At 34.5% G+C, this 19702-nt stretch overlaps 1 protein-coding gene across 1 annotated transcript; it reads right to left on the reverse strand.

Annotated features, from left to right (window-relative positions):
• Positions 1–11068: 11068 nt before the first annotated feature.
• Positions 11069–18101, reverse strand: LOC136804570 (ras-related C3 botulinum toxin substrate 1). Its single transcript, XM_067061169.1, has 5 exons — positions 17821–18101; positions 13708–13779; positions 13227–13297; positions 12794–12840; positions 11069–12196 (listed from the first exon to the last, which is right to left on the reverse strand). The coding sequence occupies exons 1-5, from the start codon at positions 17853–17855 to the stop codon at positions 11843–11845; spliced, it is 579 nt and encodes a 192-aa protein (XP_066917270.1). The 5' UTR covers positions 17856–18101; the 3' UTR covers positions 11069–11842.
• Between the last annotated feature and the right edge of the window lie 1601 nt (positions 18102–19702).

A 19702-nucleotide genomic window follows, 5' to 3' on the forward strand; every position in this document is an offset into this window, starting at 1 on the left:
TATAGAGTCAACCAGCAATAAACTTTGTTTGATATCTTTTGATTGAACGAATATTTTGAAAAAAGATTTCACAGTGATAATGATCTAAGATGAGATCATTATCACTCACAGGAGAATCATTCCTGTAAAAATGGTAATTATACCACATTTCTACAAGAAGTTAATTTTTTTCTTCTTCATTTTTCTACCATATATTTTATTTTCATATTTCTTTTCTTTCCAAATTCTTTACGATGATAATATTCCACTCACAAATATTTTTTATTTTACTTTTTTAATTGTATTTCAGGCACTTACATATATCCCAATGGCTACACGTTTTTTTTTTTTATTAGAACCTAGTTTATAAGAACATACAGGCTGAAATTCGTCGAAAAATTAAGAACATCTTAAGAACATGCCCAGCCTCAGTTTGGAAAAAAATTACAAGAAACTACAATTTCTTCCTCTTTTTAAGCAGTTTTAACCGAATTTAGGGGTGGATCTTCAAAAGTCGAGAGTCAAATATTGTCCAAATTTTGCTAAATTTAAGTCCTCTTTATTTTGTATCATATTGTCGATTTAGAGTAGTCTGAGAAATTAAGAACGCATTTAAGAACATTTTAGGCTGAAAATTGCTAAAAAAATAAGCACATCCAGGCTCAGCCAAATTTTAGGTGTTCTAATAAAAAAAAAAACGTGTATTCGTCCTATTTATAATACGTAAACTAAATTAAGAAATAAAAAAATAATTTTCAATTTGCAAAAATATACGTACGACCAAAATGTTTATTTGCTCGATTGAGATCAAAATTGATGATTGAAGCTTAGATAAAATTGTACAACTGCCCTATCTGGGCAAAGTTGAATACAGAGCTATATATCTCTTCAGTGAGGCCTATTCACTTTTGAAAGATATAACTCTGCAGGCAAAGGCTTGAAAACTCAGAGAAATTCTAAAATGGTAGAAACCAAGTATGGTAGACAACCGTGATTAGAATTTAATTGAGAGAATTGAAATGGATTAAAAGTCAATAAAATAAAAATTTATTTAAACAATATTTGTCAGAACAAAAGAAGAGGCAATCAAAGACTTAGGTGCAATAAATTACAAAACACGATGTACTAGGTACTTGCTTATTTGAATCTAAAGCAAAATATCCAGCAAAGAAAACCGACTCGCCATTATTGTTCTGCTTAGGAAAATACACATTTTCGACAATAGAAGCCAATTGCTGCACGGGGATTTTTGTCTGTTTTACCACCCTAAAACCAGTCTTTTTTTGCACCTAAACATATTATAAAAAAGTGCAAAAAAAGGATTGGATCGAGTTTAGGGTGGTAAATTAAATAATAAAGTCGCGCGCGCCTGACTGCGCGAACACGGTCGAAAAGGTGTAATGGAAGACAATATCTTGACACTTCTTATCCCCATTGCCAACCTTGTTGTGCTTCATCCCAACCGGGAAAATCACTGGGAAACTGAAAATCCCCACTATATCCCTATAAATAACAAAAATCAACACCCAGACCCATAAAAAAACAGGACATAACCACCTACATATTACCCCCTGTAAACTGCCGAGGCACGGCAGGGAAACCAGCCTGCTCTCGTGCTTGGTCTACGTGAGTGGTTTACTTCATCATTTAGTCTTTTCTTTTTGTTTCGTGTCTCTTTTTATCTCGTTTCTGTTGCTCTTGGTTTCCTTTTGTTTTTATGTCATTCATTTTGTCTTGAGAATTACATTCCGTTTATTATACGCATTTTCATTTATTAAAGTAATCAATTTTGATAATTTTTCGTACTTGTTGAATTAGACTGCTGACGGCTTATAGCCCCAAAACATTGTCAATTTACCTATCGTTTCAATAAACCACTTTATCGGAAAGATTGAGTCCATTTCCAGATTTCCCGATATAAGTTTACTCGGCATGAACACCGTTCCCCTAACGTTCCCACCGGATCATCGGCATACGGATGAAAGGATACGGACTCAACCTTCCATAAGATTTCTTAGTGATATGTTTGTAATAAGTATACCCAATATTGAACTCGCTAATCTGCTTTTCTTTCCAAGGCGACATTTTGAGGCTTTTTGAAATTTTCGCATCGACTTTTCCGCTTCAATAAACCAAGCGTAAAAATATTCTTCAAAAATTTCCGATAATCACTCATCATTTTGGCATAAACAACACAATTCAAAACGTTATTTAACAAATTTAATACATATGATATATATTCGACAACAATCCAAAATTTCCAATTCCAATGAATTAAAACAGTTTCAGAATCAAAGTAAATGTAATTCAGCCATAAATAGTAAAAACCTCGAGCTGGCATGATGGTAAGGATGAAAATTAGAATTAAAGATAATAGAACTTTCAACGCTTTTTTATTACGCTTTTGAATATGTTCACCGACTTCCATTACGTTTTGAACCCTTCTTGATTCACGTTGCATGTAACGTGAAATCTTGAAATAATAATACAACATGAATCCAGTCGAACTAAGTAACGGTAATGCATAGCCAAACAGGAAAGTTAAATGGAAATTTAATAGATCTACATCCCATATCGGATAACAGTTGTATCTACCAGGCTCACCATGTAAAACTGGAGATAACGTTTCAATTTGCGCGTACGTCAATCCAGCGCAAATACAGATAACACCGAATGAGAGAGCTGCATATATCTTTACGGTCGTTTTTTCTGCAAACGGATGAACTATGTTTTTGTACCTTTCGTAAGAAATAAAAGCCACTAACCATAAAGATAGATACGGAAATATGTAGTGCGCAAACGGCATTGCGTATACGCAAGCAAATTCACTAAGTGGGTAACTACTATTTTGCCAATCGTTATAATTACTAAACGTAAGGAAACCACAGTAAAGAGCATCAACTAATGCTAGTAGCGTGACCAAAAAATGGTATGCTTTCATTTTCGACAGAGTTCTGTTCTTTATTATATTTTGCCGAATAAAATGCACCATTATGGATGTGTTGCCAAGGATACCGAATACAGCTAGCGCGACGAAAAATCGAAAACAATAATATTGGACTTCTATCCGATATTCTTCAAGTTTCCCGTATTCCAGAGCAAGTTTCATGTGGTTGATCTGATCTTGAGATAAATGGCCTTTCATTGTTATATTGATAAGCGACATAAATTGGTCCCATGTTTTTTTGTATTTCTCAGCTATGCTGCGATACGTCTTTACGTAGTTTAAGTAAGAAACTTTGTCGTTGTAGGAGTGGACTTCGTTTACAGCAGCTTCAAATCGCTTATAATCAACAAGGTAGTTCATTATGCTTGTATATTAAATCTTTTAAAGCTAACTCTGCCCGAGATATAGCTGTAACGAGTATGCTGCTTTTTCTGTAACGGAGATGGTTAGTTTTCTAATGTTCCAGATCTTAACCGAAGGTAATAGGAAATAAGCAATTTTACTTAGACTGTTCCAAATTGTTTCAATCACTTCGTATGTTTCTGTTTATCCTCTAGCGAAAAGGGTTTCTATATTAGGAAGTATATCTACTAATCACTTCACCGCCCTCAAAAGGGTAAATATATAAACTCGTTTTTGAGGTCCTAAGCAAAGTTCAATCAATCACCGAATGAGTCTCTCTCACGCTCTATTAATGATTCGGCTGTGATTGTTTTGGAGCGTGAACCACAAACGATTTGAAAGATTCTATAGCACTGGCTCCTTTGCCCAACATTAACCTCCTTGCTGGAAAGGGTGTGTAGTTGGTCCACTTTAAGCAAAGATGAGATACACTTTATATATGTTCAAATTAATTCAAATTATACAAGACAAAGTTCGAAAAACCAAGAAAATGATTACTCCCATCCTTGGGTTCTTCATTCGAGCCCTTAAACAGAGAAGACCCTTAAAAAAGTCTAAAAGTATGAGGTTACATTCTGGTCCGGGGGTTCTACTTTTATACACTCTACTAATTAAAAGAGCATAGGACATGGAGATTTGACCAAAGAACAATTGTCCTAAAGAACTTATGGAAATCCGTTTTATCCTGAGATTTTTTTAAATTGATTGCAATACAAATTTTTAGATGATTTTTTTTTTGATAATATTATCTATTGTTAAGAAATAAGAATTTTTCTTATTGCTAGGAATTTATTTCCCAACTCTTATTATTACGGAAGTTCAAAAAACAGGAAATATCTTCAGAAATCTACAAGGCTCATTACACAATCATAAATAATGATTGAAAAATAACCACCCGTCGGCAATCAAAGAGATTTACTATAGAATATGAAGAATTTCCAAAAAAAAACCCTAGCTTGCTACGGATCCTACGGATCCTACTATTGCTTTTATGAATCTATTTTTGATGACGTACGGGGAAGCGCTAAACTGCGAAATAAAAATATGGAACCACAGGTAGAAAATCGTAATGTCATATCAAAGGCAAAAGCCGTACTCATGATAAAGAACTTTTTCCTTCATTATAAGAAATATATATTCAGGACCACGCTCGGGTGAGTTAAAGAATGTCCAAAACATATTTTTCGTGTCACCAACCACTTCCTACTGTTTTTACCAAGTCATGCAAAGCTTTCAAGAAACGTAGTAACGATAAGATTTCGAAAAATGCTGGGTCAAAAATTTGTATTAACCCTCTATCGAATAGACCTTTTCATAAATTACGTCACGAACATCACTTGCCTCGTATTCAAACAATTACCATGGTGATTATGTCCCTTGAGACATTAAACGATTCTTTTATGAATAGGTGGTAGTTTTAATAAAATCCACTGGGATTTAATCACCATGGTCATGATTTCAAAACGAGGCAAGTGATATTCGTGACGTAATTTATGAAAAGGTCTATTATCGGCTAAAAACCGATATTTAGGTCGGATAAATTTTATGCCGTATGAATACAGAAACCACAAGGGAAAAATGGTATTTTCAATTGACATGAAAAGCCGCACGCTTTAAACTTTTCTTTTTGGTATTCTATTAACGGGAGTAAAATATTGTAACTTTTATTCCAAGAAAGATATGAAAAATCTGAATACATATTTGCAAAAGCAAAATTTTGGCAAAAACAAATTTAAGATTTTTGGCTTTGTAGAAGAAAATTTAATTTTCATTTTTTTTATTTGAAATATTATAAAAACTTTCAAAAGCTTCAAAAGCTTCAAAATCATCCACTTAAAATTAAATTTTCAACGAGGTATTACTCCTGATTATATCTCACATCTTATCCTTCAAGACAAGAGCAATGAATCAAAATGTCTCTTTTAATAGACGATATCGGCTTTCCGAATTATCCCCGAATGATTACCCATGATGCAACTGGATGCAAATTCACGGACGATATCGACTTTCCGTGAATTTTTTTGCGCAATGCATCATGGGTTATCATTCGGGGGAGAATTCGGAATAAGCCGATATTGTCTATTACAACCCACTCAATGATTAGAGATCACGATCCTTTGTTGTCTGTACACAGACCCAGTATCTACGGCTGATTTCAAAATTTATTGCCGTAGATTTTTCAAAACAACCACTGCGATGGAGTGTTGGAGAAGATAAGAGAAGTGTTGATATTTATAAATCTTACTTCATCGCAGATAGTCTACACAATCGAGGGGTAAATCACTTGAAAAAAGGTGTACGATACTTTCTGACTTTTTGAATTTTCATTTGACTTTTTGACTTTTTCTTGACTTTTATTTGACTTTTTGACTTTTTTTTGACTTTTTTCAAACTTCCATTTTGATTTTTTCCCGACAAAAACGCCCACCGCCTTTGGGCGCCTAAGATTTTCCGCCCAAATCTGTCCAAAAACGCCAACCTCCCATAAATTTTGCTCCACCCATCCTCCCATTCAAGAAACTTTTTGGCTTTTACAAGACTTTTAATTGACTTTTATTTGACTTTTTGACTTTTTTCTAAGAATTTTTGACTTTTTCTTTGACTTTTTGACTTTTCTTTGACTTTTTTGACTTTTTTTTGACTTTTTGTATAGGTGTACGATAATTTTTCGAGTGATTTACCCCTCGTACACAATAGACAGCTCCAGGCTTTTAGCTTTACGCTCGAAACGAAGGAAGATATGACGTAGCCTACATCGCAGAGGTCTCCAATATTAGTTCATGAGTTCCGGCAGGTGGTCAACATGTATTTTACAAACCAGTCTGCAAAGTACCAAATACTCATAGAAACGAATTTTTCTTTTACTGGTCTCTTTTATTTGACAAATCAGCCTCCAATAATGAAATTCAGTCAAATCGAACAAGTCAATCGTCAATACATTATTTTGGTCAAGTTTACTTTTCTGGTCTGTAAAATACCAACTAGACACAGCAGGTAGCCTTCAATAATCCATATCAAGGTCATAGTACTTGTCAATCTTGAAATTTTAAAGGGGGCCTTGAAGTGTATCAAAAGTTATAGCCCTTTAACCCAACGAGTATACTTGTAGTCTGCAGCAAATGTGTTATGAATATTTCGTAATTTTACCTCAAATTTGACTTAAAATAATCCTATTTTTCTCGTTTTACTTACTTCCTCTGAGAGTAGGTGGACGCGCCAAAAAATCATCTACAATCATGGTAGAAATATATTGAGATTTTAGTGTATTGTAACGGGTTCTTTTTCCGAATTTAAGTTCGGGCGAGAATTGCTATTTCCGATTTTGGAGGAGTTCAGTGGCTATATTCTTTATTGGAGCAAATTGGAGCTTTCAAATCCGGAAATCCTGAGGTCCTAAGTGTTAAAAATCGAAAATTAATTACATAACAGAGGTTACTTTAGGCGTACAAACTTTCGCGAGAAGAAACTTTCGGCTTTTTTCGCAAAAGAAAATGTCTTTTTAACAGGGCAATTTTCCAAAGTTTATGTTCGAAAAAAAGTCTCAAAAATATTGGAAATCCATAAAACTTTGAAATCTTAATACGTACCAAATTTTCGGCATTTTCTTATCCTTTAATTCCTTTTTTCTTTATCGGATTTCTTTATCGAATATTTTTCCCTATTAAGAAAATTTTCATTCAAAAGATCTCATTATTCGCAAAAGTTTATGCTCGCAAAAAATATTTTTTCCTCAAATTCGTGAAAGTAAATATCGTGAATTCCGTGATTTTTTGACCTCGCGAAAGTTTCTGCTCGCGAAAGTTTGTACGCCTAAAGTAGAACAACGCCGACGTTGTTGGGGTCATTGCTAATTTCATATTGGTACATGGTAAAGGTAATCTCGTGACTCCATACTTATATAGTTGTCTCTATATGAAACCGTAATTAAATTTTGAAGCTAATGATTTATAGTGCAGTGTCTTCAGAAAATAGCTCTGACTGTGCCACTCACAGCTATTTTAATAGGATCGTATTAAAGTTCTCATTATCTACAACTGAATCAAATACTGCGAGAAAAAAAACAGGCATTGGCTTGTTTTTGTTTTGATTACATACATTTGATATCACAAGCCTATGTTTGCTTTAAAAGGAGAAAGTTACTTCACACAGTATTTGACTGCATAACTTGAAAAATTCTGTGTGTAACAAATTCAACAGATTTTAGAATATTGTGTCTGGACTGAAACAATGTTATAAAGCAAGATTAATCCAATTTATATAGGACTCAAGGTTGAACAAGTATCTTGGCCTTGTAATAAATCACATTTCAAAGGGTATTTTCAATGATTTTTCACTTCCCAGAAAAAGTGTAAAGCAACTAGGCTAGAGCCCTTAATCTTATGATTCCGACCATTGAGTTTCAAGCCCGAAGGGCTAGAGGTCAATCTCCTTGGTAGGATTTGAAGCCAACAAATCCTACCAAAGTTGCGCGGTCTTGAGCGGCTCACCTGGTTTTTACACAAATGACAGATTGAAACTAAAATTTACCGCTAAATTTCGAAAAAAATATCGATCGTAAACAAAGGGATTGCTAGATTCAATCTGTCGTCAAAAATGCGGCGCATTTTTTAAGGCTTCACTTTTTCTTGCCTGAGAAAGGTTAGAGATTGACCTCTAGCCCTTCGGGCTTGAAACTCAATGATTCCGACCCCCTTAATCTCTTGAGTCACATCATACTAGGGGGGGGGTCGTAGTAAAATCTCAGACATACGAGTAGTAAAAGGATTTTTACGAATTTTTACATATCACCACCCAGACTCTTGGAATATCGCCCGATTCGGAATTAAATGTTCGGGGAATCGGGAAATTATTTCCCGCGTAAATTCTTGTGTAAGCCGTTTTATCTCCGTTATATTGCGCCACGCAAACTTATCAGACAGTATTTGCGGTATTTAGATTCTAATTAGCTCCGTAGTAGTTAGCGTACTTGTTTAGTGAAATCTAAATAACGGAGATAATTAAAAGCCTCGTGAAAGTTGTCGAAAGTTCTGTCTACTACAAGTGCAAGCAGCAGATAATTCCTGATGTAGATTTTAAATCTACAACTACAATAATGATTCTTCAAAATTGAAATTGAAATTTATGGTTCTTAAGTTTATTATTGTTTCAATTACCCGAAATCTATGATAACAGTTGATATCATGTCCCAACCAAGATCACTCAATGCATTTAGATGAAGTGAAGCAAAAGAACATCACCTAAACGCTAAAGCAAGATTTGATCGATGATTCACCATTCCAAGACGAGTAATTTTGTGTAACCATTGCGAGTATTGACTTAAAATTTCTTCAACAAACATACAACTGTCGGCTGTCCAGTTGTCAATTGCAATTATTGGAGTCTATGCCCGGCTGAACAACTGTCTCTATGTAGGTTACTACTGGCATCTAGTCAAAAAGGAGAGTGACGTTATGTATTCTTTCTCTGGAATGGCCCTTTTGATTATTGTTGTTGTTTCCGTTGCATCCATTTAAACATGGATTTATCAAAAGATATTTGCTGGACTTTTAATTACACAACGTGACATTGCAGGGGCATTGCAGCTACATAAAGAAGAAATTTTGGCGGGAATTTAATTTGGCGGATGGCCGAAAAAGTTTTTTCAGAGGGAATTTGATCAGTGAAAGTTATCGTGGCATGTTATGACAGAGAGTGTGGTTGATAAACTTGGTGGCGTGGAATTATCAAAACAAATTTGTTGTCACAAAGAGATTCAGGACGCGCCCTTTTTACCTTTTTTATTTTCATTCAAAATGACCGGACGCCGATTGGAGAATTAGAGAACGCCCGCCGCCGCCTAACCGCCCATCACCCAATGGGATTAACAATTAACGAGTGTGTAACTTGCAGCGCGAGTGACGTCAAACGCTCCATCGTTTGGCCACTGACATGGTCTTCTTCGTTCCAGACATTCGCACGTGTTCCACTACAGATTTTTTCATATTTCAATTAAAAGGCTACTCGGTGCAAAAGAGAAATCATGTATTTTTTAATATGTCATTCATTAACTCAAATCAAATGACTTTGGAGGTTCGGTGAAATGATGGCGGAATTGCCGTCCCATGTTTTGTCAGATAGTCCCAAGTTAGAGCAGTTGATGGTAAATTTAGCGGGAATTTAATTTGGTGGATTGGACCAAAATCATCCAAATTTAACTTTTACTGCCATCCACCGCCAAATTTAGATTATTGTTTTCTTCCCCATGTTATCTATTTTAAGGCAAATAAATTCCAGTCAAATTTAATTTTTCAAGCCAGCAGCCACATTAAATTCCCTCCAAAATTTTTACTTTTGTTCAAGATTACTTCAACTGTATTATTATATAGATTTACTATAATAATTTATTGATTCTTTCTAGCAGCAATTTTTTATTGTACACAAACAAGAAGCATTCATTGATAAAAGTTAAACACGAGTCTTCAAACTCGAGCCCTATAACTTGAATGTGTCCTTAACTCGAACGGTTTTTTTATCTCTTCAGAACAAATTTAGGCTATTTTCACCTCTACCCCTAATGTTAGTTTCGAAAAATGTTAACTTTCTGAAAACCTTTAAGATTTTAGGGATGACAAAAATAATATTATATAACATATTTGTTTCTGAAGAATATTTGTCAGGTTGATTCCAATCTCATTTTGAATCAAAAGCACGTTGCTTTTTTAACGATTTTACACATTCGCAAATCTGTTAAACACTGTTAAGCTTTTCGTCTTTTACTTTTAAGCTCTTTAAGCTATTCTATTCAGGCGACCTTCCAGCGCAGCTGGTTTATTTTACCAGTTTTAACTACCCAGGTAGTAAATTTTTTTCAACAATTAACATATAGATACTAGACTACCCATTTTAGTATTCAACTAACCCTGGGTAGTAATTTTTTTTCTTGTAAATTTCGAATTTTCGTCACACCACCACCGTAGTAAACGTCATCTGTCTGAGGTTTTACTACTGACCCCCCCCCCCCCCCCCCGATCATACATGTATTTCAAAAATTCTCATTAGGAACTTTTTAGTCTGGGATGTTTTTCAAATTCTCTCCTTTTGAAAATTCTTTTTCAAAGATAATGAAAGAAATGCACGTTTCCGAATTTTGAAAACAAGACAAAAAGTAGACATGTTATTTCCTCTCATACCCAGAATATGATTATTCCATTTCTGTGACAGAAACTTTCTTTCAAAATTCTGACATCACTTTTAACCAATAATTAGTATCCACAGAATAAATATCCCTTATTTGGCCAAAATGAGGGAATGTAATTTGACATCTGAAACAAGAAAAAAATCATGATTTGATTAACACATAAAATTGTTATGTTGTCCATCATATTAACCAATATGGAAATTTGATATTCCTCGACAATAAGAAATGTCAATTTGATTTCGAAACAAGTTTGCTACAATTTCAAAAGAATTGTGCTACGGAAATGAGGTTACAACAATGCGTAATGTAATTTGTAATTTCCAGACTAAAATTGCTTTTAGAAGGTGTATTTTATAGGGACAAGCTGGAGTTTTTACAAGCTCTTATTTGATTTGGTTGGTCGTTAAGATGTAATAAAAGAATCTTATTACTTTTTCTAAAGAACGCGTCATCTCTATCACTTTAGATGACCAATTAGTGAAGTATCTTGTAAAAACTCCAAGGCATCTCATTTTATAGATCATTCAGTATCGCTAAACAATATAGAAATTCACCAGGTGAAATTCCAAATCAAAATTGGGCAATTATTCTGGAACAAATAAAAACACATTTTTTCTATAAAAAATCACGTGTTAGACTAGAATTACACAGAGAGCAAAAAAATTTTCTAGAATACAATTTATTATTTTATTACTATATATATGGTATCTATCAAAAAAAAGCCTTAGAATTTCAAGACTTTTTTCCTTGATAAATAAAAATTTTACAGACAACTTCAAGTTGTTACTGATTATTACTTTGAAGAGAAGTATCAAAATTTATGTCGTGAGAGCTAGATTTTAAAAACTAAGACAACAAAATTCCAAGAAATCGTCAAAATTTAGATGTATTGAAAGATAGATTCGCGCCCCCCAAAAAAAATAAAAGGCAAAAAAAAACATGGACAAAAATGTAACAAAATATGAAGAAAATTGCAAAATGTACACTTGAAGATGAAAAAGGAAAATTTGTCTTTGAATCTTTTGTTTCAATTTCCAATAATTTTATCACTCTTTTTTGAGACAGTCCTTGTCACAACAATATCAAATACTGAAAACCATAAAGTTTCAGTTTTTTTACGTACATCAGTATAAAAAATGTGTATCTTCATTAAATTTGTATACCGATAAAATCACGTCAGGTGTAAATCACTTTGTTGGCTTAGTGTAGATTGGTCCAGTTAAACCCAGCAAAACTATGGCCAGCTTTCGGAGTCGATTGCGATGTATATTAATTTACTTTGGGGTCAACATATAATAACAGTGCGAAGGGTATGTTGTGCTTCTTTGAAACCGATTCTATAACAGCGTACATCCTTTCTTTGCTTTAGTTGGTTTCTTAGGACAAAGTACAGCACGAATAGCTTCATCGAAAACTTGTTTAAGTCCTTTTTGTGTGAGAGCAGAGCACTCTAGGTATTTGACAGCTCCGATTTCTTTTGACATTTGTAAAGCGGTAGTAGCAGTAATAGGCACTAATTTCTTTTCCTTTAATTTTTCAATTGTTTCTTTATCCTCTCGTAAATCAAGCTTTGTACCAACAAGAACGACTGGTGCGTTAGGACAGTGATGATTAACTTCTGGAAACCATTTTGCACGGACGTTTTCAAAAGATGCAGGACTGGTCAGTGAGAAGCAGATCAAGAATACATCCTAAGGAAGCAAATTAAAGGAATTATACGGTGTTATATATACACCCGACTCGTCTGAAACTGATGTCAGCAAAATTTTAATAAAAGAGTCCTTTCAAATTTGTAAATAAAAAGAAGAAGAAAATCTTGCTTCACATTTTTCTTTATTCATTACAAAAGATTCTATTTATTTCAATATGCTGAATCAACATACATTATAACTATGTAAAAGTTCAATGGTTTTAGCTTTTAAAGCTAAAGCAACCACAGAACTCAGTGAGTTTGTTCATGTTGGAAATAATGAACCTAAATGAATTTGGGTCTTCTGGAAAAGCTGTAAAAACTAAATACGCGACACAAGAAACAACATACCTTAAGGGAACTAATTTTGGCTAGAATTAATCTTGGTAGATTTGGTGAGTTTTCCAAAATAGCCCTTCATTTCCGTTTTAAACACGTCTTTAGAGAGAAAATTCACCCTGTTGCTTGCCAAATTAAAAAAAATAATGCATGCCAAAATGAGTGCTAGCAAAATATTTCATGATTCAATTTTTCATTCTCTATTCTTAATTAGTTCCCTTAGTATAAAGTAGTAAAATTGACTTCAAAAGGCACTTACTGTTTGTGGGTATGAAAGGGGTCTCAATCTGTCGTAATCTTCTTGACCTAGAAATTAAATTTATACCTTAGTATGTAATTCATGAAATCATTCTACATAAATTCTCTCCAGTAAAAACAGGTTTCATATTATTTTTAGACTTCTTGAAAAAATAATGAATAAGACATTCTGATTGGTTGAGAAAAGCGAAGGTTTCGAACTACCTGATTGCTAATCAGAAAATGTAAAGAAGATTTTCAGTAGGCTTTTCAAATATGAAATTTTGAAGTTGTGACTAATTATCACAGATTATGTTATGATCACATATAAAAACAGAGTCACAATAAAGCTCTGTAAGATCTAAGATCCCAAAATTGACACATTGTATTAATCGTTTAGTTGTCCTAAAACTGTTAGACATTTAAATCATTTTTGTAAAAGATTAAAAACCAACCTGCTGTATCCCACAATCCAAGATTGATTGGTTTACCATCTACCATAACATTGGCTGAGTAATTATCAAATCTGTAAGAAGTATTTTAAATGAGATAATGAGAGAATTGATAGAAAGCTATAAAGAATCTGCTCCAGGGGGAGGTGGTTGGTACAAGGGTTGCTAGCTGACGGTTGTACTGCTCAACTTTCAACCCTCTGACCCTTTTTGTGACTGAAAAGGATGGAAAAAAGGAAAATATGGGCTAATACAGACTAGTCTGACCAAATTATGATCATACACAATGAGCAAAAAGTTAACATTTTCTTATTTTTCAACCTTTATGATTACAAGGACTCAAAATAAGGCATCCTTAAGGGCAGCACATACTTGTAAGCCTTCTTAGTGGAAATTACTAAACAAGTTGCCCTTTTTGGCCACCAACAGACAATGTCCAGCCTTATTAGAATGGTTTGGTTTATTTGACAAGGAAGTTACTTACACAGTAGGAATATATTCACCAGGAAAGGCATTCGTTGTGTAACTGATCAACAAGCACGTTTTTCCAACGGCACTAAAATGAAAGAAAATCATATTTATAAGTTTTTAGCAGATGTTTTTAACTGAACAATTTGAAAAGTGTATAATTTCATCCAAGAACTTGATGAATTTGAAAAATAGGCTTACTGCTTCAAAAATGTTTTAGATCCGGTTAGATCTTGATTTTCCGACCCTAGATTTTAAGAGATTTATTCTTATTATAACTACTGACCGACCTATATTTTTCTGAAGGTCTTGCCATAGAACAATAAATAAAATTTGTTTCGTCAAGAATTTTCTGCAATTTTTTCAAAAAGAAATTTCAACAGTGGTAGCTCAACAACTAATTCTATTTGATCATCACTAATAAATAGTTATAGGTTATTAAATGAAAATATCCTGCTCAATGACTTTACAGAATACACTAGTGTCCTATATTGTACCGTGAGTGGTCCTAAATCTGACAGCCCTGCCTAATTCCGACACCCCAAATAACTGTTATGAAAAAAATTCTATGTTTACAAACATTCCTTCTCCGAGTTGAATAATAAACTATTGCAAGGACTCTCAAAACAAAACATCTAGCAAGATGGTTATAATGTCAAGATGTCAATTAATGTGATAAAAAAGTGTGAGTTTAATTTTAGTTTGTATCTTTGAAAGACCCCATCGGATTTAGGCAGGGCTGTCGGATTTAGGCAGGGCTGTCGGATTTAGGCAGGGCTGTCGGATTTAGGACCACTCACGGTACCAGATATAGTGCTGGTCAACAAAGATAAACAAACATTGACTGTAAAAAATTGTACAAGAAAGCTTTTTTTATTGAAAGAGTCTGATATACAAAATGAATATACTGCAATAGCAGTATATGAAAAATGTAAAAGTGATGTTTATAACGCATTTGCAGCAAAAAATTACTACCGCGATTGAGGGATTTCCCTGACTGTATACACTTATGTCATATACTTTTCTATTCAATCTCTACAATCGTCAATCTAATTGCTTTAAATGCCATGGCTATAATGGCCTTCGAGGATTTTGGAAAATTTCAGCTACAGTGGAGTTTCAAAAACTCGAACACGTGCGGAAATACAAAAAAAAAGAAAAAGAAAACTTGTTCAAGTTAAGGATACATTGTAGTTATAGAGCTACTATTTAGAAATTTACAGATTTTAGAGATATTCACTGTGGTTCCACAAGAAAATAACATAGAAAATATCAAGGACTTCATCTCATATCAACAGACGGTGTCAATCGAACAACTTCGAACAAAAATCGCAATTGAAACTAATCGAACGCAATTGAATAATTGCGATTCAATTGTCGAACGTAATCGAATCTTAATCAAACGGCCGATTCCTGGGTAATATTCGGTTGTGTTCGATTGCGTTCGAGTAAGGTTAGATTAGTTCGATTGATAGTTGACTATGTTCAATTGGTTCGATTGATTGTCAATTACATTTGATTAATCTTTGATTTTGTTCGATTACGATTATGTTCGATGAGTTTGATTGCAATTAAATCAAATTGGATTACCCTGTTAGAGCTTTCTAGCTTGGGCCGCCGAGCGCTTAAGTACCGTAAGTTGGTCTAAGCTCGACATCCGTCTTCTAATTTCAACACCCTTCTTTAGAGATAGGAATAATATGAAAGTTGGAATCGGTGATTGAAAAAGAATTTTTCCTCTCTTACCACTAAGCAAAGAAAAATAGTTTCGGCCTTTCAATTATTTCCAGCTCTAGAAAAGTGTGTCGAGTTTAGACGAGGGGTGTCAACATTAGATCAAGTTACGGTACCATACAACCAGACGGTGTCAATCGAACGAATCGAACGCCGAATCAATCGAACGCAATCGAATAATTGCAATTCGATTGTCAAACGCAATCGAATCGCAATTGAATATTACCCACGATTTACTGTTTGATTGCTTCGATTACGTTCGATTGTATTCGATTACGTTCGATTGATTCAATTGTATTAGATTTTATGCGCTTTGGTATGGTACTTAAGCACTCGGCCGTCCACGCTAAAAAGCTCTAACAGAGTGATCCAATTTGATTTAATCGCAATCAAAGTCATCAAACATAATCGTAATCGAACATTAATCCAATGTAATTGACAATCAATCGAACCAATCAAACATAGTCAACTATCAATCGAACATTACTCAAACGCAATCAAACACAATCGAATATTACCCAGGAATCGGCCGTTCGATTAAGATTCGATTACGTTCGACAATCGAATCGCAATTATTCAATCGCGTTTGATTACGTTCGATTGGTTCGATTGCGATTTTTGTTCGAAGTTGTTCGATTGACACTGTCTGGATACAAAAGTGGATAAAAGGATAAAATCTAATAATATTGAATCAGTCGAACATAATCGAATCGAACATAATCGAATTGAAGCAATAGAACAGCAAATCCTGGGTAATATTTGATTGCAATTCGAATACAATTCGACAATCAAATTGCAATTATTCTATTGTGTTAAATTGCGTTCAATTGATTCGGCGCTCAACTCGTTCGATTGATGACACCTTTATATCTATCTATAGTAAAGTTAGTTGGTCTTGAAAACTTGAAAACTCTCCTAGATCTGTCACCCCCTTCTTTAGAGATATCTTTCTCATCCCTTAAGGATGTGAGGTGGCCAAATTATCAAGCTATTTGATCGTCCTCTGCAACATGTTAAAAGAATCAAAGGTCTTGTTAACAACTCAAGGACTGACTTCCAAAAAAATTCTCCTCACATGACATGGCTTCCCAAGACTAGCCTTGTTCGAAGTTGTTCGATTGACACTGTCCTGGATACAAAAGTGGATAAAAGGATAAAATCTAATAATATTGAATCAGTCGAACATAATCGAATCGAACATAATCGAATTGAAGCAATAGAACAGCAAATCCTGGGTAATATTTGATTGCAATTCGAATACAATTCGACAATCAAATTGCAATTATTCTATTGTGTTAAATTGCGTTCAATTGATTCGGCGCTCAACTCGTTCGATTGATGACACCTTTATATCTATCTATAGTAAAGTTAGTTGGTCTTGAAAACTTGAAAACTCTCCTAGATCTGTCACCCCCTTCTTTAGAGATATCTTTCTCATCCCTTAACAGTCGGGTGTTTAAGATAAAAACTGCAATTATTGCTCTTTTCGGAAATTATTGCCGAAAACGGCAATTTTTTTAACGATGAAATGCTGAATCAGCAAAATGTGTTGTCCTTTTAAGGGCAAAGATGTCAGAGGTGTTTGAAAATAGTAAAATTGCATCGAGAAAAAGGTTTTTCGGATTTTTAAAAGTGATTTTTTCAATTTTTCGTTGCTCAATAACATGAAAAGTTCTAAAATAATAAGTTAAAAGATCCTGCATCGATGCCGAAACACAGCCAGAAAGAGATAACAAAACCCCCGTTGTAAATTTGTTTACATATGACTCGATTTTGCTATCTGCATTTCCAACAAAAACCAGTTGAAAACAAAACTAAACAAGGCACAGTGGGCCTACTTATCGCGAGGGTGTCAAATACCACGTGTTCAATAATAAAATCAACTTTAATTTGCAAAAACGGCAATAATTGCCGAAAACGGCAATTTTCATTTATTTACTTTTTTATTTTTCTGCTGATTCAGCATTTCATCGTTAAAAAAATTGCCGTTTTCGGCAATAATTTCCGAAAAGAGCAATAATTGCAGTTTTTATCTTAAACACCCGACTGCTTAAGGATGTGAGGTGGCCAAATTATCAAGCTATTTGATCGTCCTCTGCAACATGTTAAAAGAATCAAAGGTCTTGTTAACAACTCTAGGACTGACTTCCAAAAAAATTCTCCTCACATGACATGGCTTCCCAAGACTAGCCGAGACTAGGATAACACACAACAGGCTTCAAAAAATGATGCCAGCATTTTAGATAACTGTGCATCAATTGAAATCATGTCGTACTTGGAAATTCAAATGTGAATTAAAACTATAGTACATAAAACTTTCAAAAGTCAATCTAGCTATAATGAAGTACAGGTTAAGGTTATGAAAACGGAATCAGATTCAAAATACTCAACTTACCCATCGCCAACAACGACACATTTGATTGCTTGCATTTTTATTTTTTGGCGATGATTTAATTTCTAATATTCAAATAAAAAATAACAAAAATTATTCCAAATTTCGACGACAATTCCTTTGGTAAGTTTGGCTTCAATTCGAATAAACCAGATCTATTTATACTTCCAAAATCATAAGACTTTTTGAGCTTGTTTCAGCCCTTCGACACGAAAATGAATGCCTTCCAGCGAGTTTGTGATGAGCAAGGCAGATACTCCGCCCTGTTTTTAAAGAAATCCCCCGCAAAGATACGAATTCGAAATCCACCACAATCAAATTTTAATTTTAATGACCAGAATATTCGATTCGGCTTTGCTTACGATGCATCGAAATTTGCGGGTCGTTTGAAGTCTGTGATTTGTCGAACGACCCGCATATTTGGAAACTGATGATTTTATCGGGAAATCTTACGGAAAACCGAAAACCATAAACAAAACAAAATACTTTTTGCTGCATGCTTTTGGTTTTACTTTACAGTCTTTACTTTATTCCTACAGTATTATTGCATACACATACAGTTATAGTCGACAATATAAATATAATACAACGGTCGTCTAGATTTTGCGAAAGTGGCTTACCTAAGCAGGTTTACAAAGGAATAATCAGAAGTATTGAGAAATCGGTTCCCCAAAGCATAAATTGTATCTTCACTTCATAGGGGCCTTCATACATTTTTCAAAACGTTCTCTCAAAACAGAAAATCGTTTTTCACCCTCATCTTTTGAATTTTGTTGGCTTTGTATTTGATAATTTACTCCTTTTTATGGGGGGGGTTTCAGGGGGTACACGATTCCGTAATTCCGCCAATTTTTTCTCCAATTTCCGTCACACCGTCTTAAATTGAACCAAAATTCCGTCACCGAAAATTCCTTTGAAATTCATTATTTTTGTCGAAAATTCCGCAAATTTTGAAAATCTTTTACCAATTCCGAAATTCCGCAAATTTTTTTGCTAAATTCCGTTTTTCCGCACTAAAATTGTCTAATTTTCCGTCTCCGTCAGAGAACCCAATTTCCGTAATTCCGTCTAAATTTTCGCCAAATTCCGCCACTCCGTCCGAAAAAAGGGCCGATTCCGCTCCTCCGCCAACCATGAAACCCCCCCCTTTTATCTTTTTTTTTAATGAGCACAAAACCACTACTACTATCTAATTTCGATCAAAATTTATATGTTTTGATTTTAGATCCAGGGGGGGGGGCAAAATGACCGACGGGCAGCAGGCCCTAAGAGCAAAGATACCTTTTTTCTTTTTTCCCGGGGGTACTAGGGTTGCGATCATTGAGTTTCAAGCCGAAGGCTAGAGGTCAATCTCCTTGGTAGGATTAGAAGCCAACAAATCCTACCAAAGTTGCGCGGCCTTGAGCGACCCGCCTGTTTTTTACACAAATGACAGATTGAAACTAAAATTTACCGCTTCATTTTGAAAAATATATCACTCGAAAACAAAGGAATTGCTAGATTCAATCCGTCATCAAAAATACGGCGCATATTTTAAGGCTTCAATTTTTCTTGCCTGAGAAAGGTTAGAGATTGACCTCTAGCCTTCGGCTTGAAACTCAATGGTTGCGATCTGACGGGGGGGGGGTGCCGCCCGACTTTCGACCTTTGGACCCTTACCGGGACTAAAAAGAAGAAAATAAACGAAAATTTTGGGAATTTTGCGACCCTTAGCGGGACAAACTTGACCAAATTTCGATCTTTCCGGGGGTGAAAAGTTGAAAATTTCCTATTTTTCGACCCAAAAAGGTACCCTTAAGGGCAGCACATAACGTACCCTCCATTTGCCTAAGTACCCCCACCCCATCCGTTTCCATAAAATGTTTATAAAATGCACTGTAAGGGT

This window comes from Clytia hemisphaerica, unplaced genomic scaffold, assembly GCF_902728285.1.
Source record: "Clytia hemisphaerica strain Z4C2 unplaced genomic scaffold, Clytia hemisphaerica genome assembly, whole genome shotgun sequence".
Classification (NCBI taxonomy): domain Eukaryota; kingdom Metazoa; phylum Cnidaria; class Hydrozoa; order Leptothecata; family Clytiidae; genus Clytia; species Clytia hemisphaerica.